General features: G+C 40.6%; 2 protein-coding genes across 7 annotated transcripts in view; one reads left to right on the forward strand and one right to left on the reverse strand.

The window, feature by feature from the left end:
* Nucleotides 1–6,828, reverse strand: part of AK9 (adenylate kinase 9) — a 133,873-nt gene extending 127,045 nt beyond the window's left edge. Inside the window, exons 1-2 of one of the 3 annotated variants that reach the window (XM_047860268.1) lie at nucleotides 6,778–6,828; nucleotides 6,054–6,206 (exon numbers count right to left, since the gene is read on the reverse strand). The gene's annotated coding sequence lies outside the window, so the exon portion shown is untranslated. The other 2 variants (XM_047860269.1, XM_047860270.1) reach the window with 2 other exon arrangements.
* A 78-nt stretch (nucleotides 6,829–6,906) lies between these two features.
* Nucleotides 6,907–27,387, forward strand: part of FIG4 (FIG4 phosphoinositide 5-phosphatase) — a 134,308-nt gene continuing 113,827 nt past the window's right edge. For 3 of the 4 annotated variants that reach the window (XR_007152207.1, XM_047858994.1, XM_047858996.1), the window contains exons 1-3: nucleotides 6,907–7,197; nucleotides 24,981–25,079; nucleotides 26,313–26,436. Coding sequence is in view for 3 of the 4 variants with exons in the window: in XM_047858994.1 (XP_047714950.1) it covers nucleotides 7,132–7,197; nucleotides 24,981–25,079; nucleotides 26,313–26,436 (289 nt within the window). In the remaining variant the exon portion in view is untranslated. Of the gene's footprint in view, nucleotides 7,198–23,343; nucleotides 23,363–24,980; nucleotides 25,080–26,312; nucleotides 26,437–27,387 lie in introns of those variants that run through there. The other variant, XM_047858995.1, reaches the window with a different exon arrangement.

The raw sequence follows: 27,387 nt of genomic DNA on the forward strand, positions 1-27,387 counted from the left end.
CTGCTTTACTTTCCCTTTGCTGTCCTGTAATTCTTTATTGTGGCAGCAAAAAGAACTCAGGCTTCTTCCCTTTTCCATCTAACACTCAGTAGCATCTGGAATGCCTTGCACTGACAGAAGTAGCTCCTCCCTCATCTCTGGAAGGATAGCAGCCTCTCCTTGCATCACCTGAGGCAGACACTTCAGAAAACAATGCTTACCCTCCACAAGATCTGCTTCAACTTCCTCATAGCTTTTAGACCAGTAACTGGGGTCAAGCATCAGCCCAGCCTGGCTGTGGAGGCACTGGTACAGGAAGAAAGGTATTGTGCACCTAAAGAATTGGAGGGCCTGGCTATGATGTACCAACAGGAATCAGGAGAACATGCCTACAAAAGGATCTTGAGGGTGCTGAGTGGGGGAATGGAGACTAGATGAGAGTTTATTGATACGTGGGCTCTCTCCCATGACTCAAGGTGTTAACATACTGACTAGGACACCTGGAGTGGGTCCTAATTCACTGCTGGTAAGGTTTCTTGAAGCTTGGAAAAGAACAACAGCCTGTAGTAAATGTGGTAGAAATGCTGGAACTGCCTTGGTAGAATATAGAGTAGTGTGTCAAAGGCTCGAGGAGGTGACATGTTAAATGGATTTCACATATGAGGCTAGAGAACTGATAAGCCAACTCTGCTTGTTGGGATGGCCAGAGGACACTCCCCTCATTAAGGCTATAAGGAATGAACTAGTAAGGGGGCACTAGTATCCTTAATAAGCTCAGTGGTGGCTGTTCTTTGTAGGCCAGGACTGAAGGTAGGGGAAAGGCTGCTACGATACTGGGGTTCCACGTTTCAGTGGGGATGACAGGGTCTTGAAGAGCAGAGGCCAGATGGCAGCACTTAACCATCAGAAACAAAGTAGGTGTAATTACTACAATGGGCAGGAAGTCCAGAATGGCAACAAGCAAGATCCACAGAAATCTATGGCAATGGTTAATAAACCATGGAATTTCTAGGGGGTGAAATGGATGAGCAGTGAATGAAAATGTTTATTAACTTACTTTTCTAAAAATGACAAAGGGCAAGTGAATCAAAGGCTGATGTCAGCAACCACAGTGGAAAATCATGATCCTTGCCTAGTTCTCAGCTCCAGAGCCCATTTATTGAAGGGGAGGCGAGGAGTCCTCGAGAATAGACCCTACAACACCGTAACAAGTATTTACAATAGGGATTCCCCAATTCTTCCTTCTCCAAGGGAACCTACAACCATTAACTGAGGAAATACACACTGTGGAAATGGGACTATCCTCCTCTTTCAGAGCCTACAGACATAGGGTCTGAGCTGACACCAACACCAGCAGATACAAAATGCCATCATGGCCTCCTGCTGGTGTGAAAGCAAATGGAGAACCAGTAATAAATGGAGTCTCGGCTCAAGTCAGTCTTACAGTGCAGGATCTGCAGGATCACCTCGTGGTTCTTTTCCTGGTCCCTGACTATGTGATGGGGATTGCACCTGGCAAAATCTTCCCAGTCGTTCCCTGCCTGTGGAGTAAGCACCACTGTGGTAGAAAAGCCAAGTGGAAGCTCATGAAATAAATAGTAAGTCATTCCAAATGAAATGGAAAGGTGATACCCCAAACTATCTAAAAGATAGCCCTGCTCAATTCTCCAGTGTGATTTTTTACAAAAACCAGATAGATCATGACAGATGATGGGGGACTACTGAAAACTTAACCAAGTGATAGCCCCACTCATAATTGTGCAGATGCGATCTTTACTAGTCAGACACAGCTTCTTGTCCTCGGTATGCAGCTACTCATCTGGCAAATGTGTTGTGTTTTTTTTAAAATCCCTCTCAGAAAAGAAGATTAGAAACAGTTTGTATTCACTTAGAACAGTCAGCAAGGAACATTCAGGCTTGCCCCAGGACTCTCCTGCTCTTTTAACAGCTATAGTACAAAGGGGTCTTTTTGATCCCTTGTTGATATATTATCAATATTGATAATATCAGAGCCTGTGAGCAGGAAGTGGCAAGTGTTCTGGATGGCTTCATAAGACACATGAGCAGCAGAAAGTGGAAGATAAATCTACATTTAAAGCCCTGTTACTTTGGTGAGGTTTTAAAAGACCAGTGGTCTGGGACATTCTGAGATGTTCTCTCCAAGGTAGAGGGCAAGTTTACTATACCTTATACCTTATACCTCTAAAAAAAAAAAGAGGTGCAGTATTTTATAAGTCTCTTTAGTTTTTGGAGACAGCCTGTAGCATACTTGGGAATACTGTTCTGATCCATATAATGGGTGACTTGGAAAGCTGTCAGTTTTGAGCGAAGCTCAGAGCAACAGAGAGCTCTGTAGCAGTTTTAGTCTATGGTACCAGAGGCCTGCTTCTTGGGCCATATACCTGGCCAGATCCCATGATGCTAGAGGGAGACACCTACAGTAGGTGAGAATACTTTTGGAGTCTTAGGAAAGCCACAACAGAAACCTCTCGGTGTAGATCATTGCTGTCTGCAGCAGAGAACCACTCCCCATTCAAAACGCCACTCCTGGCAATGCTCTGGGCTCTGGGAGAGAATGAATGCCTGGCCATGGGACATCAAGTGACTATGCAACTGGAAGTGCCCATCATGAACTGGGTACATTAGATCTAGTCCTAAAGTTGGGCAGGCACAGGAGTAATCCACTGAATGACAAAAATGGAACGCTGGGATCAGGTCCAAGCACGTCTGGAGGGTACAAATAAGTTTCATAAATAAGCAGCCCAGACACCATGTCATCTATCTTTTGCTTATCAATGTCTCTTTTTCAGCTCAGACATCATAAGGAATTCCCTAGGAACTTAAAAAAAGTCATGGATGAATCATGATATATTGGTGCAAACTGTAAATGGAATGCTTCCAGACTTTAATGCCACTCAGAGGCAGCCCTGAAAGATGATGATTAAGGGAAATCCTCCTTGTGGGCAGTTTTAGGCAGTGTTCCTAGGTCCTCAGTTTGGAGGACAGTATTGAATGGCTTGATCAAAGGCCTGGGAGGAGCAAGACTGAAAGATAAGAGAAAAAGAGTTCTGGGGAAGAGGCATGAGAATGGACCTATGAGAAGGGCACAGCAAACACACTCTATGGCAAGCCCTACCAAGTCACACCCTGTGTGACCCCATTCCCTAAGAGAAGATGGATTCTGTGACTTGCTTCTAAATCTAGCAAAGGTATTAGACATACCATTCCTGTGATTACATTGTACTATGTAAGATCCTATTTTAGCACATTGGAGAGACTTCCTGGTTGGCTCTGAATTAAGTTGCCATGATGTGAAAGGGCTGCTGGCAAAGAACAGTGGGTGGCCTCCAGTCATGGAGGGAGCCCCTGGACAACAGCCAGGAAGAAAAGAAACAACCACAAAGAGATGATTTTTGCCGACAATTTAAATGAGCTCAGAAGCAGATTCTCCCCTAGTCGAGTCTCCAGATGAAAATGCCGCGCAGCCAACATCTTGACCACAGCTCTGTGAGACCCTCAGTGGAGAAACCCGCTAAGCTACGCCTGGACTCCTGAACATGGAAACTATGAGATAATATATGTATGTGTTTTAAACTGCTAAATTTGTGGTAATTTTGTTATACCACATAGTAAAAAAATACAAGTGGACACAAAATATGTGGATTTTTGAGTCTCACAAAGCAGGTTGATTTTCCAGTAAACACTAGCCAGTCTTTATCCCTGGTCACCTCAATGCTTCCAAAATGGGCTCATAAATGGAGGAGGCACGGTGGTAGGGATGGAGGTGATGGAGGCCATTGCATAGGTTCAATGACGCATCTCCCTCTCAACAGGCTGATTTAGTTAATTCTATCACTAAGCATCTCACCTGTGTGTTACAGAGACTGAGGCTAAGCCCTCAAAATGGTATATCCATTCAGTGACAAACTGATTACATGGAATTCCTTCACCTTGGAGAATACAGCAGGTGACATGTGTCCCTGTATGGGTGTGCTTTTCCTACCCACGATGCCTTGGCCAGCACTACTATCTAAGGGTTTGGAGTGTGTCTCATTTATCATGAGATCCCATATAATATTGCCTTGGATCAAAAGACCCTCTTTTTAGTAAAGGGGGTATGATAAGAAGGATCCACTGATTCTACCACATACCTCTTCATCCAGAAGCTACCGGTCTGACAGAATGTTGGAATGGCCTCTTAAAGGTACAATGAAAATGCCAGTTAGAGATTGTGTGGGATTGAGACACTACCATCCCTCTCAGTGATTGACATGAGGAATTTGTACCATCCTTCCTCATGACTTCAGGCTCTGCTGGACTGGAGGTCCTGGTTTTGATTGAGGGGAGAGAGATGCTTCTATCAGGAGACCCCTTTAGGTGGGTTTCACTAAACCTAAAACCGCTGCCTGGTCCTCTGTGGCTCCACATGGCCATAAGGAGTTACTGCACTGGCAGGTGAGGACAGGGTTGCTTCTACTGCTTGGAGCAGGAGATGTATGTCTTGAACTCAGGGGATTCTCTGAGACTCCTCTTGTAATTGTAGCAAGCCCGGTCTGACAAAGACATGGTAACAAGAGGCTTACAGCCCTCAGGGATGAAGGCTGGTTACCCTACTGGGAAAACAACTGAGCTCAGCAGAAGTGCCAGCCAAGGGTAAGAGAAATCTAGAATGGGTGGTAGAGGAGGCAAGTGATGAATTATCAATTTCAGACCTCGGATTAATTGCAGTAGTGGATTCCATAGCTTGTCCCACTAACCATCTTTTGGTGAGTCCTTTTCTTTCAGAAATTGAGACCAACCACCATCGAGAAGAATCACTGAGGGGATGGTGTGAACTTAATGTGGGTCGGGGGGGGGGGGAGAGTGGAAATGACTAGTGCAAACGAGTATATCTCATTGGAACGTAGCAGATGCTATTAGTGCCCACGACCACTTGACATGTAACTTTTCCATGAATGGTCAGTCTGACTTCCAACTTCTAGCACGTGTGGCTCTTTGCCTAAGGAATGTTTCCAGCTGCCATACCTAGTCTGCCTGAGCACAGGCAAACCACAAGTTCCAGGAAATTAATGTTCCGCCATAGCAGGCCTCAGCCAATAACTGATGGGAGGTAGTGAATAAATGCCCCAGCTCCTTTGCCCTTAAGAGGGAATTACTCTGAGACAAATATCTCAGTATTCCGCAGTGAATTCAGCCCACAGAGAAATTTGCTTGATAATATTCCTTTTATCAGCTTCCTTCTGTTCCCTGATGTTTCCTGGGATTACTTCCTATATGAACCACTTGCCCTCAAATTTTTGTCTCAGGATGTGCTTCTAGGTGAACCAAACTAAGACAAGGTTCAAATGAAGAGCAATATTACAGTATAATATAATAATTGAAAACTAAATATTGGAAACCAGAATTCTACACATATTTTAAGAGTTGTTATCCTAAATAAAAACATAGTGCAGATATTTAACTCATATTCAGAAGAATTGGTTTCCACTATGAAAAAAACACAACTAAATATTCTTCCCAGTTGAAAGATCCAAGTCAATGTAAAATGCCAGAACTGACATGGCCATCTTTCTAGTTCTTAATAAAATAGGACCAAACTATGAAAGAAAATTAAAATACTAAATAATTAAACATTTATTTAATTTGGTAATTTCTCAATTTTAAATTTACAACATGATCTCTAACATCTCATTGTTATGTAATATAATCTCTAATATCACATTATGTTATAGGTTTATACTATAATTCAATAGAATGTTTACAAGTTCCCTCACCTTTTAAGCCGTTGAGAAACTCTCCAGGTGGGTTGTGCGGTTTACAGGGGGCCCATCTCCTGAGAAACCTACCACTTCTACTTAGGCGATGTCTTATACTCTCATAGTAGGTGCTCAGTAAATATTTGTGGAATGTCATCAGTGGTTTGAAGGGAAAATTGTTTTAAAAACTAATTTACTGAGAAATCCCGAAGTTTAGTTTTGTAGGAAAAGGAACTGGCATGGCGTCCCCGCAGGAGGTAAGGTTCCATTCAATAGACACAAAGCGCGTCGGGGAGGGGGACTACGACCCCTACTTACCTCGGCACAGAGGAGTCCCCAGGAGCCCACAGGACCCCACCTGCCGGTCCGCAGCCGCCTCTGGTATCGCTGTGTCGGTGCAGCGGTTGCCTAGGGAACCCCTGGCGGGGCTTCGCGCAGTGCCTCTTGGGGGACCGGGTCTTGTAGGTGGGGCTGTAATTTATTGATTTTTTAAAATAATTTTACTTATTCACTTTTTCACTTAACTTTGTATTTTTAATACATTCCTTTTGACAAATATAAAATGAATGATGATTAGAGAGGGCATGTACATTGCCCACTTGGGTTCACACATATCAAATGGAAGAGGCCTTATTTTAACCCAGAACTGCCGGTCTCAAAGTCGGTGCCACACCACACTGCACTAAACATTGCACGACAGTCCGTTTGTAGAATTTACAAAATCTCCAACTTTCGGTGATTTTTTTAAAAAGGTGATTAAAAAAAAATTCCTTGAACCACACAGCTTTCAGACAGCATGGATTTTGTTGACTCTCCTAAGGGTTAATACAGATAAAGAGACGCAAGGGGAAAAACACCGGCACACAGCGAAGGGCTATCAGATATATTTCCAGGAAAATAAAGGCAGAGGTAGGCAGAAAAAAAGAGACCAACTTCGAATGGATCTATCTACAACTCAGAAACCGATTCAAAAGAAGCAATCCAGTCGCAAACCCTACTCCTTTTCCAAAGAGGACTAGATGAAGCGCGAGCCCAGACTAACCTGTTCGCTTTTTCTCCGCCCACTTTTTCTCCCGCCCGCACCAAACATGGCGTCTTTCGTTTCCTCCCTAAGCAACGCGCAAGTTCTACGCGACCTCTCTACGGTATATCCTCCAGCTGCGCCCCCGACGTGCCTGGGGCGGGACTTGCCCGGAGGTGGGGATCCGGGATCCGGAAACACCTGAGCTATTCCCGGTCTTGTTTGTTTAGTGCACAAGGGGAGTATTTTCCGTCTGGATCTGATGTCCAGGGTGTGAGGTGTCTTCTCTCCCGGCCTCCTGGAGCAGCTTGGAGGTTGCCGCACTCTGGGCCGCGGCCTGGTGCCCTGTCGTGAGGGCCCCCATTTCTTCCGACCATGCCCGCGGCCGCTGCCCCCATCATAAGCTCCGTCCAGAAGCTGGTTCTGTACGAGACCAGAGCTGTGAGTTCCCTGCGCGGCGGGGCGCGGCGGGGCGCGCGAGGGAGGACGGTGACAGCATCTTCCTCCCTAAGTCCCTAATCCCAGCCGTGGGCATGTGTCTGAAGGGGCTTCGCCTTGTTATCGCACCCAGGGCACTGCTGCTTTTGCTTTTACATGTTTCCATTTAAAAGCCACAGTTGAAATACACTGGAAACAGGTGCTTGTGGGTGTATGTCAGAAACTGTTCATAAAGTTCTGAACGAGTATGGATTCTTTCCAACTTTCAGAGTCTGTTAGTTCTGTAGTTCGCTACTTACAGTACAGACAAGGGTATGAAAAAATATTTTTGACCTTTGAATGAGTAATTTGTGTGTTTTCCGATTCCATGGCATGCCAATTACTATACTGTTAATTACGTATGCTTTTATTGCTAAAATATTTGGTTCTCTTTATTTGAAAGGAAAGGAAAACTTGTTTTGCTTAAAGACTGGTTTGTTTGGGTAACATTATTTTGCTTTTTCACTTGACTTTTTTTGCACTTTTTGTTTCATTACTTCAAATGGCCGTGTAAATAGTTACTATAGAATAAGATCAGTTTTTGTGTTTAGATTACTGGGTCCCTAAGATTTACAGAATAGTGTTTATAGGAGCACATTGTCATTTGTGTGGTTGGAAAATAAAGTACAACTTTTTGAATTGGGGTAACAGTAATGTTAGAGTCTGCGTTTAAAATTACACTTCATAGTAATAAGATTGCTTATGCTGGAAGCCTGCCTGTATGCTGTAGAGTGTTTCATAGGGCACATTCAATGGAACCTGGGTTGTCTTCCATTGATAAAGTAGGTACTTAACAGTTTCTCGATTATAACCTGGTTCTAATATCAGGTCTCCCTCAGGTCACAATTAATGGAGAAGTATTGTTGAACCTAAGTTAATTTTTTTTTTTCAACGTTTATTTATTTTTTTGGGACAGAGAGAGACAGAGCATGAATGGGGGAGGGGCAGAGAGAGAGGGAGACACAGAATCGGAAGCAGGCTCCAGGCTCTGAGCCATCAGCCCAGAGCCTGACGCGGGGCTCGAACTCACGGACCGCGAGATCGTGACCTGGCTGAAGTCGGACGCTTAACCGACTGCGCCACCCAGGCGCCCCTCTTTTTTTTTTTTTAATTTTTTTCAACGTTTTTTATTTTTTTGGGACAGAGAGAGACAGAGCATGAACGGGGGAGGGGCAGAGAGAGGGAGACACAGAATCGGAAACAGGCTCCAGGCTCTGAGCCATCAGCCCAGAGCCTGACGCGGGGCTCGAACTCCCGGACCGCGAGATCGTGACCTGGCTGAAGTCGGACGCTTAACCGACTGCGCCACCCAGGCGCCCCAAACCTAAGTTAATTTTGTTGGCAACTTCATTTGATTAGATCCACGCCAGAGGAGGAAATTATCAAATATTTGTAGCTATCTTGTGTTGTTCTCTGAGGAGAGTCATACAGAAGTATCATTTTGACATTGAAACAAACAAAACCTTCTGCTTTCTGTACAATGTGCTGGTAAATGTCCCTGGTTAGAAACATAAATACTACACTCAAAACACAGAAACTTCAGCCCATTAATCAGCAGAGCATTCATTAGGACTGGCTGAGATGTTAGTATTACTTTCAAAGCATAACTCAGGGCTCTTCTGCTCACAAACCTTCAGTAGCTCCCATTCTGAGGAGAGTAAACACTTTATCCTTTAGTTTGGCATTGAAAGCTATATGTGATTTGTCATCATTCTGTATGATTTTATGTCTAATTTAATATCAATTCAACAAATATTTATTGAGGATTAACGCTGTGCCTTTATGTGCCTTATTCTGCGGTAAATCTGCATTGCTTTCAGTTCCTTATACCTACCTAGTGTCTTTTCTGCAGCTCGTTCCTAGTAAAGTCCCACCCCTTCTTGTCCTGTCATAACCTGTTGGTCCTCACAGCACACATGGTGGTACAGTGCCTTGTAAACAGTAGGCTTCCATTAGATACACTTGAGAGTGTCTAATATAAAGAGACGTATTCCAGAACTTGGTTGTGACCCCACTCAGTCATCTAAGCAATGCAAACTAACTCCAGCCAGCTTAGAGGTAAAAAGCGAGTTTATCAGAAGGATGCTAGAGGAGCCACTGCTTGGAATCACTGGAAAAGGCTAACTCCTCAGCTTCTGGAAAGGCAGGAACAGGAGAGCAGTATTAGAGAACCCACTCAGGGTGTTGCTGAGGACATACCATCGGCATTAGGAGAAGGAACATGATTGACTCAGCTATGATTGGGAATCTGCCCCTTGGTGGGCAAATCATCGTGGCCAGGATGGGGTCTGGCAGTAATGACTTTTGTTTTCAGGAATGGTTGGGCCAAGGCAACCACCCTGAGAAATGTCTGCTGAATTTAATTTTTTGAATCTCAGTTTCCTCATCAGTAAAGTATGTGATTCTTCTTTTTTATATTTGGATTTAAAGATTTAAGCAGAGGGCCACCTGGGTGGCTCAGTCGGTTAAGCGGCCGACTTCGGCTCAGGTCATGATCTCGCTGTCCGTGAGTTTGAGCCCCACATCGGGCTCTGTGCTGACAGCTCAGAGCCTGGAACCTGTTTCAGATTTTGTGTCTCCCTCTCTCTGACCCTCCCCCGTTCATGCTCTTGTCTCTCTCTCTCAAAAATAAATAAATGTTTAAAAAAATTTTTTTTAATAAAAAAAAAGATTTAAGGAGAAAGATTTATTTCAGTAATAAGTTCAAAGTTTAAGGGACATAAATAACTCAGAAAAAAAGCATAAAATTGCCAGTAAGTAAAGAGATCCTAGGACGCAAAAGGAAAAAAAAAAACCCAACTGTAGCGGGTTGTGTTAATGAGAATAATAGAGCTAATGCTTATGGAACACTTCTATGCCAGCCACTGGTCACAAAGCACTCCACATATATTTTGTTATTTAATCCTCATAAAACCTCTAAGAAGTAAATCTTGTTACTACTACTATTACTACTATTGTTCAGTGAAGAAAAGAATGAGGCAGAGAAGACCAGTAGTGCTACTGAGAGTGTGGTCTGACAATTGGTGCCCGACATAGATAGTTTGTTACTGGACTGGGAGGGATTACATACAGAAACAGAGAGTCAGTGATTAGAAACTTTTATAGCTATTTGACAGAGTAATTGTATATCTGATGAATCAGTTAATTTAGAACATGGGTTTGTGGTTTGTGTGTCTTTGGGTTTGTGTTTTTTTGTTTGTTTTTTTAGCTTGTTATGGAAAATTTGAGCAAATACAAAATAAACAGAGTAGTAAACACCCACATATCCACACCACATATCCACACCCACATTTCCATCACCAGCTCCTGAATTACCTTTATTAGCTATAACTTGTTCCACTCCCCACCTACCACTTATTGTTTTATAAGGTTCTTTTTTTAATTTAAATAAGTTGAAATGCACAAATCTAAACGATAGAATTTGATTGTTATTATTTTTTTATTTAAATTCAAGTTAGTTACATATATTATAGTATTGGTTTCAGGATTAGAATTTGGTGATTCATCACGTACATATAACACCCAGTGCCCATCCCAACAAGTGCCCTCCTTAATGCCCATTGCCCATTTGGCCCACCCCCCACCTACCTCCCCTCTAGTTTGTTCTCTGTATTTAAAGAGTCTCTTATGTTTTGCCTTCCTTTTTGTTTTTATCTTATTTTATTTTTCCTTCCCTTCCCCTATCTATGTTCTTCTGTTTTGTTACTTAAATTCCACATACGAGTGAAATCATATGGTATCAGTTTTTTTCTGACTTATTTCACTTAGCATCATATACTCTAGCTCCATCCATGTTGTTGCAAATGGCAAGATTTCATTCTTTTTGATCACCAAATAATATTCCATTGTATATGTGCATGCCTGTGTGTGTGTGTGTGAGTGTGTGTGTGTGTGTGTGTGTGTGTGTGTGTGTATACACACCACATCTTTATCCATTCATCAGTTGATGGACATCTGGGCTCTTTCCATAATTTGGCTATTGTTGATAGTACTACTGTAAACATTGGGGTGCATGTGCCCTTTGAATCAGCATTTTTGTATCTTTTCGATAAATACCTAGTAGTACAAATGCTAGGTAGTAGGGTAGTTCTATTTTTAATTTTTTGAGGTACCTCCATATTTTTTTTCGAGAGTGGTTACACTGGTTTGTGTTCCCAGTCAAGAGTTCAAAAGTGTTCCCCTTTCTCTGCATCCTTGCCAACATCTGTTGTTTCCAGAGTTGTTAATTTAGCCATTTTCACAGGTGTGAAGTGATAGCTCATTGTGGTTTTGATTTGTATTTCCCTGATAAGTGGTGTTGAGCATCTTTTCATGTGTCTGTTAGCCATCTGGATGTCTTCTTTGGAAAAGTGTCTATTCATGTCTTCTGCCCATTTCTTCACTGGATTATTTGTTTTTTTGGGTGTTGAGTTTGACAAGTTTTTTATAGATTTTGGATAGTTACCCTTTATCCAGTAGTTCATTTGCATATATCTTCTTCCATTCCATTGGTTGCCTTTTAGTTTCGTTGATTGTTTCCTTTGCTGTGCGGAAGCTTGTTATCTTTTTAAAAACTTTTTTAAATGTTTTATTTTTGAGAGAGAGAGACAAGAGTGTGAGTGGAGAAAGGGCAGAGTGAGGGAGACACAGAATCTGAAGCAGGCTCTAGGAGGTCAGCACAGAGCCTGATGTGGGGCTCGAACCCACGAACCGCGACATCATGACTTGAGCCAAAGTCAGGTACTTAACCAAATGAGACACCCAGGTACCCCCAGAAGCTTGTTATCTTTATGAGATCCCAAGAGTTCATTTTTGCTTTTGATTTCCTTGCCTCTGGAGACATGTCTAGTAAGAAGTTGCTGTGGCCGAGGTCAAAGAGGTTGCTGCCTGTTTTCTCCTCTAGGATTTTGATGGTTTCCTGTCTTACATTTAGGTCTTTAATCCATTTTGAGTTTATTTTTGTGTGTGGTGTAAGAAAGTGGTCCAGTTTCATTCTTCTGCATGTTGCTGTCCAAGTTTTCCCAGCACCATTTGCTGAAAAGACTGTCTTTTTTCCACTGGATATTCTTTCCTAAGATTAGTTGGCCGTACATTTGTGGGTCCACTTCTGGGCTCTCTGTTCTGTTTCATTGATCTGAGTGTCTGTTCTTGTCCCAGTACCATACTGTCTTGATGATTACAGCTTTGTAGTATAGCTTGAAGTCTGGGATTGTGATGCCTCCTGCTTTGGTTTTCTTTTTCAAGATCGCTTTGGCTATTCATGGTCTTTTCTGTTTCCATACAAATTTTAGGATTATTTGTTCTAGCTCTGTGAAGAATGCTGGTGTTATTTTGATAAGGATTGCACTGAATGTGTAGATTCCTTTGGGTAGTATAGACATTTTAACAATATTTGTTCTTTCAGTACATGAGCATGGAATGTTTTTCTATTTCTTTGTGTCTTCTATTTCTTTCATAAGTGTTCTATAATGTTCAGCATATGGATCTTTTACCTCTTTGATTAGGTTTATTCCTAGGTATCTTATGGTTTTTCTTGTACAATTGTAAATGGGATCGATTCCTTGATTTGTCTTTCTGCTGCTTCATTATTGGTGTATAGAAATGCATCTAATTTCTATGTGTTGTTTTTATATCCTGTGACTTTCCTAAATTCATGTATCAGCTCTAGCAGTTTTTGGTGGAGTCTTTCGGGTTTTCTACATAGAGTATCATGTCATCTGCAAAGAATGAAAAATGAAAAAGAATGAAAGAATAAAAGTCAAACTTTTATTTTGCATTTTATTTCTTTTTGTTGTCTGATTGTTGAAGCTAGGACCTCCAGTAGTATGTTGAAAACAGTAGTTAGAGTGGACATCCCTGTTGTGTTCCTGACCTTTGGGGGGAAACTCTCAGTTTTTCATCATTGAGGATGGTATTACCTGTGAGTCTTTCATATATGGTAAGCTGTAGAATTTATAGATCAATTTATAGACCAATATGGGGACAACTGAATCTTAGTAATATTGAATCTTTTTCTGAAATTGGAAGTTATTTATTATTTTTAATTGAAATGTTATCATAAAATTACTTATATAAAATGAAGATTTATTAATATTTGAATTATTAAGATATTTCATATTTGTATAATTCAAATATATAAAATGAAACTCCACACCCATGTCCTGCTACAAGAAGATTTTCTTCTTTTCATTTTTGCTTTATAGAGCACTTTGTTTTATAAAGAAATTTAATAAGCAAGCAAACAAACTAACAAGATTAAGCCAAAAACCTCTATTGTGATAGTAATAATAATGGAGAAAATAGGAGCAAAGAAAGAAAAACAGAGCATAGTAAACCTTGCTCTGGAAAAATAAAAATAAAGCTACCTTTAGGTGATGATATTCTGGAAGAACACTCAACCATGTGTACAGAGACCATTTTCTTTCAATCAGTTTAGAACACATGGACTTTGCTTTACAGATTAAAATTAAAAAAAAATTTTTTTTAATGTTCTTATTTATTTTTGCGCGAGCGAGAGCGGGGGAGGGGCAGAGAAAGAGAGGGAGACACAGAAGCCGAAGCCTGCTCCAGGCTCTGAGCCGTCAGCACAGAGCCCGGCGTGGGGCTCGAACTCACAAACTATGAGATCATGACCTGAGCTGAAGTCGGACGCTTAACCGACTCAGCCACCCAGGCGCCCCTACAGATTAAATTTTTAAAATGTTTGTAATTAGGACTGTCTAAAATTATACATTGCAGGATCGTATAATATTGAATCTTTTAATCCATGGTATATCTCTCCATTTATTAGGGGCTTATTTTCTCTTAACAACATGTGATAGTTTTCAGTGTTGAAATTTTATGTCTTTAAGAAAAAACCTATTCCTGAGTATCTTATGAGTTTTGATACTATTGCAAATGGGATTTTAAATTTGATTTAATAATTGCTTGTTACTAGCATACAGAAATTGAGTTGATTTTTGTACATTGACCTTATATTCTAAAGCCTTGCTAAAGTCACCATGTGGAGAAGCTGGAGCTGGTGTGTTGAATTAAGAATAATGCAGACTATGACCGGCTGAATTGAGGGGCACAGGCCACTCACATGGGGTTGGCAGATAGCTTCCTCAGCATCAAACTTTTAATTTGGGGAAGTGAAACCCACAGGGTCGATTGAAGGAACAGTTTCAGTACACCCACAGAAAGGAAGTAGGGCTACAAGACCTAGAAATGGCAGAGGTGGGAGTGTTGGGGGAGAGGAGGGAATGATCTGGGGGGAAAGCAGTCCTTTGTCCTAGGCACTGTGAGCAGGAGATAGAGAGCCCGGTAGCAAATACCGATGACCGAACAGGTGATAGGAGCAGAGGTCATTAACTTTTTGTGGGCTTAACTCTAAGTGGCTATTTTAAAAAGGTATCATAGGAAGAGCAAAGTGGGAAATTATGGTAGCAATCCTAAACTCAGGTCCTTATCTAAATGTTTAGACTTGGTGTGAACAGGGTTATCATACTGTCAAATACCTAGTCCTCAACACAAAATAGTCATTTTTCTCATCACACTCATTAGTTCTAGTAGCTTTTGGGGGGGGGGTCATTTCCTTAGCTTTATGCATTAATAATCATATAATTTAGGAAGGGGAACTACTTCCTTCCCAATCTGGTTGCCTTTTATTTATTTATTTTTTTCTTGCCTTCTGGTGCTGACTAGGATCTCTAGTACGAAGTTGAATAGAAGTGGCAAGAACAGACATTTTTCTTGTTTTGTTCCTGATCTTATGGGGAAAGCAGTCTCAGTATTAAGTGTGATGTTAGCTATAGGTTTCAGAGATGCCCTTTATCAGAATGAAAATGATTGTTTTCTTTTTAAAAAAAAATGTTTATTTATTTTGAGAGAGTGAGAGAGCACGAGCAGGGGAGGGACAGAGAGAGAGAGAGAGAGAGAGAGAGAGAGAGAGAATCCCAAGCAGTCCCTGAACTGTCAGTGCAGAGCCCGACACAGGGCTCGATTTTATGAACCTGTGAGATCGTGACCAGAGCCAAAATCAAAAGTCAGATGCTTAACCAACTGAGACACCCATGCGCCCCAGAAAGATTCTTTTCTATTCCTAGTTTGCTGACAGTTTTTTAAAAAATCATAAATAGATATTGAATTTTGTTGCATGTTTTTTTCTGCATCTACATATGACATTTACTTGTTTAGTATGGTGGATTACATTAATTCATTTACAGAGGTTAAAAGAACCTTGAATTTTGGAGGTATACCACACTCCATCATGCTGTATTATTGCTTTCATATATTGCCAGATTCTATTTACAAATATTTTGCTAGGGATTTTTACCTTTATGTTCAGGATATTAGTCTATCATTCTTTAACATCTTTGTCTGATTTGGGCATTAGGGTAACTTGGTCTCATAAATGAATGAGAAGTGCTCCTTCTTTTATTTTCTGAAGGTGGTTGTATAAGATTGGTATTATTTCTTTGCTTAAATGTTTGTTAGAATTTACTTCTGAAAGCATTTGGGCTTGGGGTTGTTTTGTGGGACAAATTTTGATAATCGATTTCTATAATAAATAATAAGGCTATGCAGGTTTTCAGTAGATCTTGAATCACATTTGATCAATTGTAGTTTTCAAGAAATTTGTCCATTTCATCTTAGTTGTTGAATTTATTGGCATTGAGTTGTTCATATTTTCTCATTAAACTTTTGATTTCTGGAGGATTTGTAGTAAAACTCTCACTTTTCTTTCCTGATATTGGTATTTTGTGTTCTTTCTCATTATTTATTGATCCATTTTGCTAGGCATTTATCAAATATAGTACACTTTTTAGAGAACCCACTTTTGATTTGGTTAATTTTCTCTATTGTTGTTTTTTATTTAATCAGTTTCTCTTCTTAGGCTTATTATTTTCTTCCTCTTAATGGATTTTGGATTAATCAGTTAAATTTTTCTAGATTTATGAAGTAGGAATTTAGACCATTGACATAATTTTTTCTTTTCTAATAGAAAGCACTTAAAACTGTGAATGTAAATAGAAAGAGTCAAAAGACTATGAAGAAAGTATTAGTAGCCTGAACAACAAATAATACTGCTTATTATTTTATGTCTGAAAAATAAAACACCCAACAAAAAGGACAAGGACACAAATAGGTAATCTGACAAAAAAGAAGTATGAATATAAAAAGATACATAACTTGCTAATAACTAAGGCAATAAAATGAAAATAGATTGCCATTTTTCACCTATCCAAATGGCAAAGATTGGAAAGATTGACCAAAGTCTTTGTTGGCAAGGTGTATGAGTCAGAATAAGTGCATTCTTTTTTTTTTTTTAATGTTTTATTTATTTTTGAGACAGAGACAGAGCATGAGCAGGGGAGGCGCAGAGAGAGAGAGAGCAAGACATAGAATCTGAAGCAGGCTCCAGGCTCTGAGCTGTCAGCACAGAGCCCGATGCAGGGCTTGAACTCACAAACCGCGAGATCATGACCTGAGCCGAAGTCAGATGCTTAACTGACTGAGCCACCCAGATGCCCCAGTGCGTTCTTAATTTGGTTGGTGGGAGTGTATTAATTGGTTATGAAAGAATTAGGGGAACAAAAGAACAAAGGAGACAGTGGACAAGATGAGCTGCCTCTTGTCCTGAGCCTTCATTTAGAAGGATAATTGGGCAGGATTGCTCCTGAGGTGACATTCAGCCTGTCATTGTTACTTGTGTTTGGAGGTAGATTTTGAGGACTCTGGAGGGGAAAGGGGGGTGGGTTGGTAGATAGCATGCCGGAGGTGCAGTTCTGGCCTTGTGAATGGTTGGCTTCCTCCCAAACTTACCTGTTCTCTCTGGCGCCCAGTGCCTTCACGCTGCCCTTTGGCTCCTGTGATGATGCCATCCATGGCCCTTGTCTGGCCTGTGACCCAGGCCTACAGGTAAACTGCGGTCAGATCCAGCCTTACTGCTCATATGGCCCAGTGCAATTGGAGTTGCCCACAGAAGATTTAGCAACCTGAAGTTATGCTGGATGAAACTGCAGTTTACATTAGATGATTTCCAATTTATAGCCCTTACTTAATATATAATGCAGTAGGGGTCTTACCATTGCAGCAAGTGATCAAAGAAATTAACACATAGTGGTTGAGTTTAAAATTGGTAGCTGAACAGAACTCTGGGGGATTTTTGTGTCTGCATGAGTAGGGGTGAGGATAATCTTTACTCTTGCTAGCTCAAAATTGTTAATATGTATGTATGTGTGTGTGTGTATTTATTTAATTCCTACCTTGTTCCAAAAGGACTTAAGGAAGCTTGTCCTTCCTTTCTACCCTGTCATACAAAATAGAATAATGTGAGTAAGAACCACATCATGAAGAATGCAGCTTAATTAGCCTTGATGGTAGCCTTGGTTTGTGTAATGAGGGAATGGGAGAGAACAGTGTAAGATGTGGTTGACCAAGGGATTGGAGCACGAAAGCAAATGATATAAAATGGGAGAGAGAAGCATAGTGATTACAGCAGATTTAGAAGGCGGGTTGAAGATGACCAAGTTTCCACTTCTTTCTATTGGGGATTTGAAGCTGCACCATCAGTAAAGCCCTGAAGCTGTAAAGAGTGAACTTGGAGACATCCCTTTTTGACTATTAGAGGCTTATTTCTTTCGAGCTGCATTACTGATTGTGGGATTGCTGGAATAGGTGAAGAGGCAGGCCTGCAATACTGTTGGATTGTGAGAAGTAACTTCATGGTGATCTTTAAAAATACCTTTATTCTGAAAGTTCAAGTGAAGTTTAACATTAATTGAAGCTGTCAGGCAACCTAAAATTTCTTCTCTTTGAAGAAAGCTGATTTTCTTCTCTCAGAGGAAAAGTGAGTGATTAATTAGCCTGTCATTATAAAAGGAGATAATAATGTTAGTAGATACTGAATTTCCTGTTAAATGGATTACCTATTGTGTTCCATTTGCAGTTCATGTATATATTTTAGAAACATTCATCTTCATACCAAGTCACCATGGTTACAGCCACATAATGAAATTTTCAGCTTTTTCTTGCACAATGATGCTTAACTTTTGGAAGACTATCTGAATGGGCATTGAAATGTAGCTTTGTTGGAGTATATTACTTCTCTACCCCGATTCCTGCTGACCCCACTCCCCCAACATGTCTACAAACACACAAACGTTTTCCCCAGCAGTGTTGAGTCCTGTGTGCCTGCGTGTACGTGTGTGTTCAGGCTGATGCAGTCCAGGCATCAGTCTAGCTGATGCAGGCCTGATGTATGGAAATCTTGTACACTTCAGTTACTGCCCTCTGTCCTTCCCTGTTGTTTTGGGCATTTCATTTACCTCGTTTTTCACCGTTTGAACTTCAGGCTGCCAATACTTTTCCTTCTAAGGACTCACGGTGAATTTAACCCCAACTTTCCCAGATAGGTAAACCTCTCAGTGCATTCATACACAGTAGGGAGGGAAGGAGGTGGGTGTTCTTATGGGTTTCATCTTCTTAAAACTGTGGCTCACATCTGGACTAGTTGCTCCCAAGGCCTGCAGCACCGCTGCTCTCCTGGGATCTTCCCTTACATCATCCTGTAGCCTCTCTTGTGATGATTTCCTTATTTTCCCAGATCCGGTGTCTTCCTCTTTCGTGATTTATGCCCTCGTTTTGGTGGTACACCTCTGCCAGTTGCTTCATGAGAAAGGGTGCACGGACAGTAACTTTCTTGAGTGCATGCATTCTGAGATGTCCATATTCCATTCTCACTTGATTGACAGATTTAATGGCAAAATAAAGATTGAAATGAATTTTCCCTTAGAATTTCGAAGACATTATGTTGCTGTCTTCTCTTGTGGCACTTGAGAATTTCTTTTTTTTTATTTAAAAAAAAATTTTTTTTTAACGTTTATTTATTTTTGAGACAGAGAGAGACAGAGCATGAACAGGGGAGGGTCAGAGAGAGAGGGAGACACAGAATCTGAAACAGGCTCCAGGCTCTGAGCTGTCAGCACAGAGCCCGACGCGGGGCTCGAACTCATGGACCGCAAGATCATGACCTGAGCGGAAGTCGGCTGCTTAACCACTGAGCCACCCAGCCGCCCCGCTCTTGAGAATTTCTGATGTTAACTCTGTTCTTGATCTTTGGTTTGAAGCCTGTTTTGTTTTTTTTTTCCCTCTTTAGAAGCTTGAGCTGTGTTTTACTTCAATTTTCTGAAATTTTACATTCCTACCTCCAGAGATAAGACATGCCACAAATTTCCACACCTTTTGGAGGTTCTGTAGTATAAATTGGATTGTTTCTTGACTTCCCCACCGCCAGTTTAGGATTCAGCTTTCTTGGGCATGCTTTTCAGGTTCAAATGATTTGTCGTTGTTGCTGTCTCCACTCTTCCCTTTGCCCTTGGGGCTTATGTGTAAGGAAATGAACATTAAAAACTTTACTACAGTTTTAGTAAGGTGTTTGGGAAGAACAGAGGTGTTCACTCTTCCATCTTTACCCAGAAGACCATTCGTCTGCTCTTCAAACAACTCCGTTGTGGATTTTGCCCCCACCACTGTATCACTGAGACTGCACACAGAATGGTCACTCACAAGATCCTGTTGTCAGAGCCCCCGGGCACCTCTGTGCCCTCATCTTACTTGACCTCTCAGCAGCATTTGATGTGGATGTGACTGCCCCCTCATTTTCTAACTGATCTCCTTTGCTTTGATGACTCCATGCTGTCCTGGGGTTTCCCAAAAACACTGACCCTTTTTTTTTTGTCTTCTAAACTGATTCCTTTTTTATATCTGGCCTTTAAAAATAATTTTATTTAGAGTGCTTCAGACTAGTTTTTTTGTGCTCTGTTTCTATCTTCATTTTTCCTACGAGGCTTAATCCAGTCACGTGACTTTAAATGCCATGTATGTGCTGCTGACACACACTGAGATCTCTCCTCTGAGCTCCAGACTCAGAAGTTCCCATTTGATCTCTTTGGGCATGTTGTAAGCAGAACTCTTGGTTTCCCCTCAAACCTGCTTCCCTGCAGCCGTCCCCACATCAGTAAGTGGCACCACCATGCCCAGACAAAAGTAATTGGATTGATTATTCTCCTTAAAAAATTGGTGTAAACTAACCCTTTATCCAGTAGTCATTTGCTAAGTGAAATAAGTCAGTCAGAGAAAGACATATGTTTTCACTCATATGTGGATCTTGAGAAACTTAACAGAAGACCATAGGGGAAGGGAAGGGGAAAAAATAGTTACAAACAGAGGGAGGGAGGCAAACCATAAGAGACTCAAATACAGGGAACAAACAGGGTTGATGGGAGGGTGGGGGAGAGGAGAAAACGGGTGATGGGCATTGAGGAGGGCACTTACTGGGATGAGCACTGGGTGTTGAATGTAAGTGATGAACCACGGGAATCTACCCCCAAGACCAAGAGCACACTTTACACATTGTATGTTAGCCAATTTGACAGTAAATTATATTTAAAAAAAAAAAAAAAAAAGCGTGAAAGTGGACAGGCAACTGCCCACCAGAGGGCAGTACAGGCAAGTGGTTCTGTCCACAGCAGGCCAACTAAGAGCTGTTGTTTTCCTCTCCCACCTAACTGGCTCCACATGAGGTCGCTTTTCTCTGCACAAAATATTTTTAGTCTTCTTAGACCACTTTAGAAGAGAGAATGTGGATAGTTATACTCCTTCCTGTTTCTTTTTCCCCTTTCAGGTCTGTTTGTAAATTCTGGGATTTTAGCTATTGGGTCCTCTGCTTCATGGAGTTTTTGGAAGAGCCTGGGTATGAGAAGTACAGATCTGCCCTCCCATGTTTGTACTCTATCGGCCAACAAGGCATAATACCTCCTAGCACTCAGGAATTACAACTGTCTTTTTATGACAAACTGCCAAATCATTGTCCTACTGCAGTTACTCTATAAATGTCCTAGGATCTATTAAAATTCTAGGAATTTCACGCAAGGATTTTACCTCTCTTAAAGCTGTGATGTGCTTCTTTACTGAGAGAATGACTTACCCAAAGAAGACGGGTTCGCATAAACCTTGCAGAAAGTTACCCGGAAAATTATATGATTCATCTGGGGTAGGGGGTGGTTTTTCACCTAGCATTTATTCAATGCCTGTGGAACCAGATTGTGCTACCAGACTAGAAACAACAACCACAGAGGTCAGGGAGTTAGCCCAAGTCTCCTGAGGTGCTTATAATTAGGTGAAGGAGCAGACATGTCCAAAGCAAATTTAGATAAGGCCTTCAACAGTAAGTGCTATAGATACAAAGGAAAGTGCTTTGGGAGGAGGCAGGTGGTGAGAAAGGATTGTTTCAGGTGGAGATGGTAGGTATCACTCATCCTATCATGGCTCAGTACATGGAGTCCTTTTGTGAGGTCCTTCAAGCCCAAATTCAGCGTCAGGACACCAGCCTCTGGATCGCTTGCTCTGACCCTCCCCAGATGACTGAAGTGCCCTTCCTATGTTGCCATCATCCAGTTCACCCTTCTCTTACGGCACGCTGTCCACTGTTGTTAATTTGCGTGCTACTCTCCTGAGGACAAAGACCGATTACTAATAGACTTGTGCATTCTCCCATTCTGGCTCCATTCTGGTCCTGCACGTGATTTTCGTTTTCTGGAGTACTCTCTTTTTTCTGTCTGTTTCTACATGCTATCTCTTTCTAAATGCAGTGGCATGGACTCACTGACATCTTAAAAAGTAAAGGAGAGAAAAAGAACTGTCATTGAGTGCCTTGTGTTGAACACTCTTTACTATGTTAGGTATTTTATGAGCATTTTCTCACTCAACCTTGTTCCTCTAATGCACCAAGCTTCTTCCCCTTTCAGGTCTTTGCACTTGGTATTTCCTCTCATGGGGACTTTCTCAAGTGCTCAAGAAGGTATCTTCCTTTTCTGTTAACAAACATGTAGAGTTTACAAACCATCCTTCTGAAGTTAATTTTTCAGATTGGTTATCCACCCCTCCTCTCAGAGGTGGGTAGGGTCTCAGAGACAGGAATTAGCTGAGGCTAGGCTGAGCACCTGCCATCTCCTCCCTCTCATTGTCTCTGCCCTTCTGGCTGCTCCCCCAGTACATCAAGTCCTGGTCACTGGCTGTCTCAAGTCAGTTTACTAATATTTACCAAAATTGCTTTATTTCTACTTCATTATAAGTGGTAGTGTTATTCAGACTGTACCTCTCCTAGGAGCTAAGGGATTCCATATTTTGGCTAGCTTTCCTCTTAAGATTGGGCAACCAATCATCTTTTAAAAAAAATTTTTTTTAACATTTATTCATTTTTGAGAGACAGAGACAGAGCATGAGTGGGGGAAGGGCAGAGAGAGAGAGGGAGACACAAAATCGGAAGCAGGCTCTAGGCTCTGAGCTGTCTGCACAGAGCCCCACGCGGGGCTCGAACTCACGGATGGCGAGATCATGACCTGAGCTGAAGTCAGACGTTCAACCAACTGAGCCATCCAGGCGCCCCTAACCAATCATCTTTTAATTGAATTCGTGTTTAATAATTACAGGTACCATGCTCCCCCTTTCCTCCTGTCTGGCAGCAGCAGGGATGGTGCAGGGGCTGGGGCATGAGCCCCCAGAACTAGTCCTATTTTAACGTACAGTTTTGTTCTATATAGCCTGGAAGTCTAGATCCAACCTTATAAATGGATTTATATTTAATAATAAAAACTCCACCTATTTTTGCCAATCTAGTGTTAAAACAGTATAACCAAGTGCTTATCTTCTGATACACACTAAAATCTTACTTTAAAAAATCTTACCCATCCTTTAAGGCTTAATTCAAGTCCTGACTCGCCTGACATTTTCTGCACCTGTAATAAGTACCCTGCATTAGTCTTTCCTGCTCTGAACTCCCATGGTCTTCATACTTCAGTTTGGCCATTAATCTAGAGGATCTTATTTGTTATTTAGTCGTTTTGTGTATCTGTTTCTTTTTTTTTTTTTTAACATTTATTTATTTTTGAGACAAAGAGAGACAGAGCATGAATGGAGGAGGGTCAGAGAGAGGGAGACACAGAATCTGAAACAGGCTCCAGGCTCTGAGCTGTCAGCACAGAGCCCGACGCGGGGCTCGAACTCACGGACCATGAGATCATGACCTGAGCTGAAGTCGGCCGCCCAACCGACTGAGCCACCCAGGCACCCTTGTGTGTCTGTTTCTTAACTGACCAATGAAATGGTAAGATGTCAGTTGATCGTAGCAGTATTCCCTTGATTTTTGCTATGTTGAAAAAGGCACCACTTTTAAAGGATATTTTTAGAGCAAGATTTTTTTAATATGAAATTTATTGTCACATTGGTTTCCATACAACATCCAGTGCTCATCTCAACAGGTGCCCTCCTCAATACCCATCACCCACCCTCCCCTCCCTCCCACCCCCCCCCCCATCAACCCTCAATTTGTTCTCAGTATTTAAGAGTCTCTTACGGTTTGCTTCCTTCCCTCTCTGTAACTTTTTTTCCCCCCTTCCCTCCCCCATGGTCTTCTGTTAAGTTTCTCAGGATCCACATAAGAGTGAAAACATATGGTATGTGTCTTTCTCTGTATGACGTATTTCACTTAGCATAACACTCTCCAGTTCATCCACGTTGCTACAAAAGGCCAGATTTCATTCTTTCTCATTGATGCATAGTATTCCATTGTGTATATAAACCATCATTTCTTTATCCATTCATCAGTTGATGGACATTTAGGCTCTTTCCATAATTTGGCTATTGTTGAAAGTGCTGCTATAAACATTGGGGTACAAGTGCCCTATGCATCAGCACTCTTGTATCCCTTGGGTAAATTCCTAGCAGTGTAGAGCAAGATATTTTTAAATGACATATTTTTCCTAATGCATTTTACTTTCTTAAATTCAACTTAAAAATTACTCCCCTTGTTTAAGTTTTCTTAAAAGCATTTTTCATTAGGGGTGCCTGGGTGGCCCAGCTAGTTGAGTGTCCAGCTTCTACCCAGGTCATGATCTCAAGGTTTGTGAGTTCGAGCCCTGCGTCAGGCCCTGTGCTGACAGCTCAGTGCCTGGAGCCTGCTTCAGGTCTGTGTCTCCTCCTCTCTCCCCTTCCCGACTTGTGCTCTGTGTCTGTCTGTCTCTCTCTCTCAAAAATAAATAATAATAATAAAATTTAAAAAAGCATTTTTGTTATCTTTAAGATTATTTTTTTACATTATCAATTAATTTTCTTCTGAATGTTTATTTAAGAAGACTAAAGTGTTTAGGTATAATGCACCAAAGAAGTATTTCAGAAAAAAAATAATATTTATTATTTCCTCCTGTAGCCTCAAAAAGCCATTTAGGAAACTACACTCTTTTAAATCTTTTATAGGACTTTGGGATTTTTATAGTTGCTATATTAAAGTCATTTTCAGTGTTGTACAGAAAGTTTGTAAAGATTTATTTGATAAAATTTCAATATTTGCATAGCTATAATTGTCTAAACATTACTAATTGTGTGTTGAGCTTTCTAATTCTTACTATAGAGCTGCTTCTTCCTGGCAAAGTTTAAACATCAGTCTCTAAATCAGGTTAATCTCTATATAATATGATTAAATTAATCTGACCTGGTTACCACATACATTTAAGATACCAGATTAATGTTTATCATGACATCACTAAGAATATTTCAATTTTAAAATTGAACTTTTAGAATCTGCCAGTTATATTTAACAGAAATATTTCTTTTCTAAAGTAACCTGACGTTATTACAGTATTTAATTTCAAAAACCAAAGTAGTTATAAAATGTGTATAAGGCAAAGCACATTCAAAAACTAATGGCATTTCTTTGTCATTTATAGAGATACTTTCTAGTTGGGAGCAATCATGCAGAAACAAAATATCGTGTTTTGAAGATTGATAGAACAGAACCGAAAGATTTGGTCATAATTGATGATAGGGTAAGTATCTTGCAAACCTGAATACAAACAGAAACTTTTGTACCTGTTGTTTAAAGGATATGAAAGAGCCTCACAGCTCTTAGTGATGTATACATATTTTTTTCCTTTTTAAATCAGGCATCTGAAAATTACAATTATTTCTTATGGTTGGCTGGAATTTAAATCTCTAATCTGGTTTCTAGAAATTACTGGTGTTAAAAAGTATGCTGGAATTGCGCTTTGATACATTTTGATTTGTTTCACCAAGCAAACTCTTTGGATAAGATAATGAGTATATTTTCTTTTAGAAGTGACATTTTAAGGATTTAATGTAACTCTTAATATTGCATCTACCGAAGAGATTATTTATTACTATGCTTTGATATGAAGCTACTTCATATTAAGTCTGGGCTGCAGACTTCTATTCTATTAAAAATCACCTCTAGGTGATGTTCTGATGCATGAGAGAAATGTTAAGCTGTTCTTTTCCAGATGTTATGTTATCTAGAGCATGAATACAGACTTCATTCAGGTGGCACAAAAACGTGAGACTGTTAGTCAAAAGTGAAATACAGTGTGGTGATATTGAACAGTTCATTGTAACTCTTTCAAATGAAAGAACCTAACTCCCTTTGTATTGAAGTTCTGTCTGTGAACATTTTGAATCCATGTAGATTGCCAGTTTCTCAAATATGTTGGTAGCTACAGTTTGGAACCCATTTTCACTAAGTTCTTTGTAAATCTATTTTCTGTGTTATAATAATTTTAGATAGATTGTATATTGTGATTTCCTGCATTCGTGGATATGGTTGTTCTTCACTCTCCTATTCTGGGAGTTTTTATTAATATACTGTATCGATTCTTGGTTTTACTTGGAGATAGAAGCGGTTGATCAGGGATTCCTTTGAGAATCTTAAGAAAAGCGATGGGCCTTATAAAAATAAAAGTGTATTTGTGCAATTAAACCTTTGCACACAGTCTTGAGGCGTTCATAGATCTCTTGAAATTTGTCTTGTGGAGCCTTTAAGTGTATGGTTTAGAAGATAAGGTTTTGACACAAGTTTTTGGTAAAGCAGCATGTGATCCAATAACTACCTGTAATTGCTAATATTAAAGAATTTGTTGGCTTTTAAAAATTATAGCTTAGTTGTGCACTATTATATGCTTCTCTATGAAATAGCTAGTGATTCTTATAGGCAATACATCATCTAAAGAATAAGTACAATCTTACAGATTGAATTTATTTATTTTTAGCATGTATATACTCAGCAAGAAGTGAGAGAACTTCTTGGCCGCTTGGATCTAGGAAATAGAACAAAGATGGGACAGAAAGGATCCTCTGGGTTATTTCGAGCTGTTTCAGCTTTTGGTGTTGTAGGTAAGAAATGTATCTCCTTCTTACTACTTTTTTTTTTCCTCTACGTAGACTACTAAAAGATAGTTTTATGTAGTTATGTAATTATAACCCATAATCTGTGGCTTTGGTTGTTTCAGTTTCATTATCCATCAATCAGATATCAAATAGCCGATAGCATCTGCTAAGTGCCGTTCAATTTCATATAGGATAAGCATAAATATAGAAATGGTTTGGGCCTTTAAGAAGTCTGTTGTCAGGCATGTTGAGGAATGAAAAAGTAAAAAAAAAAAAAAAAAAAAAAAAAAAAAAAGAAAAGAAAAAAGTTAGCTTGGACTATAAACATCTGCCCTGCCATTCATCAGCTGGAAAAACAGATACTGGTAAAACTGGTTTAAATTAACAGGGATTTCTGGGGCACCTCGGTGGCTCAGTCGGTTGAGTGACTGACCGGCTCAGGTCATGATCTCATGGTTCATGAGTTCAAGCCCCACGTCAGGCTTGCTGTCAGCACAGAGCCTGCATCCTTCCCCCAAATTCAATCATTACCCCTTTACTTCATTTATTCACAAACAAATGTAGATATACTTTTGGCTTTTATGGATTCTGCTGTCTAGCTTTGGGACAGTAGTGAGATGCCCCACGGTTCTGATGTGTACATCATCCCTTATTGCAATGAGTCAGTACACCTGTCTTTGCCGTACTATGGATTTGTCTCTGGGAATCTTAGGCTGACTACACTAGGATGAGGGACAAAATCTAATACATGCAAGACAAGTCCACTATTGTGGTTAAGAGCCAAGCTGTGTAGTGAAAAGTTACATGGGGGTGGAGATTATGTAAGAGGTAGATGACTTGGACCAGGAATGGCCAGGAAAGATTTCCTGGGGAAAGTGAGACTCCAGCTGGACCTTGAAGGAGGAACAAGATTTGGATGGATGTGGGGAAGAGGGGGAAAGAACCCCAGTAGGGACG

The sequence above is a fragment of the Prionailurus viverrinus genome, chromosome B2 (genome assembly GCF_022837055.1).
Source record: "Prionailurus viverrinus isolate Anna chromosome B2, UM_Priviv_1.0, whole genome shotgun sequence".
Taxonomy (NCBI): Eukaryota; Metazoa; Chordata; class Mammalia; order Carnivora; family Felidae; genus Prionailurus; species Prionailurus viverrinus.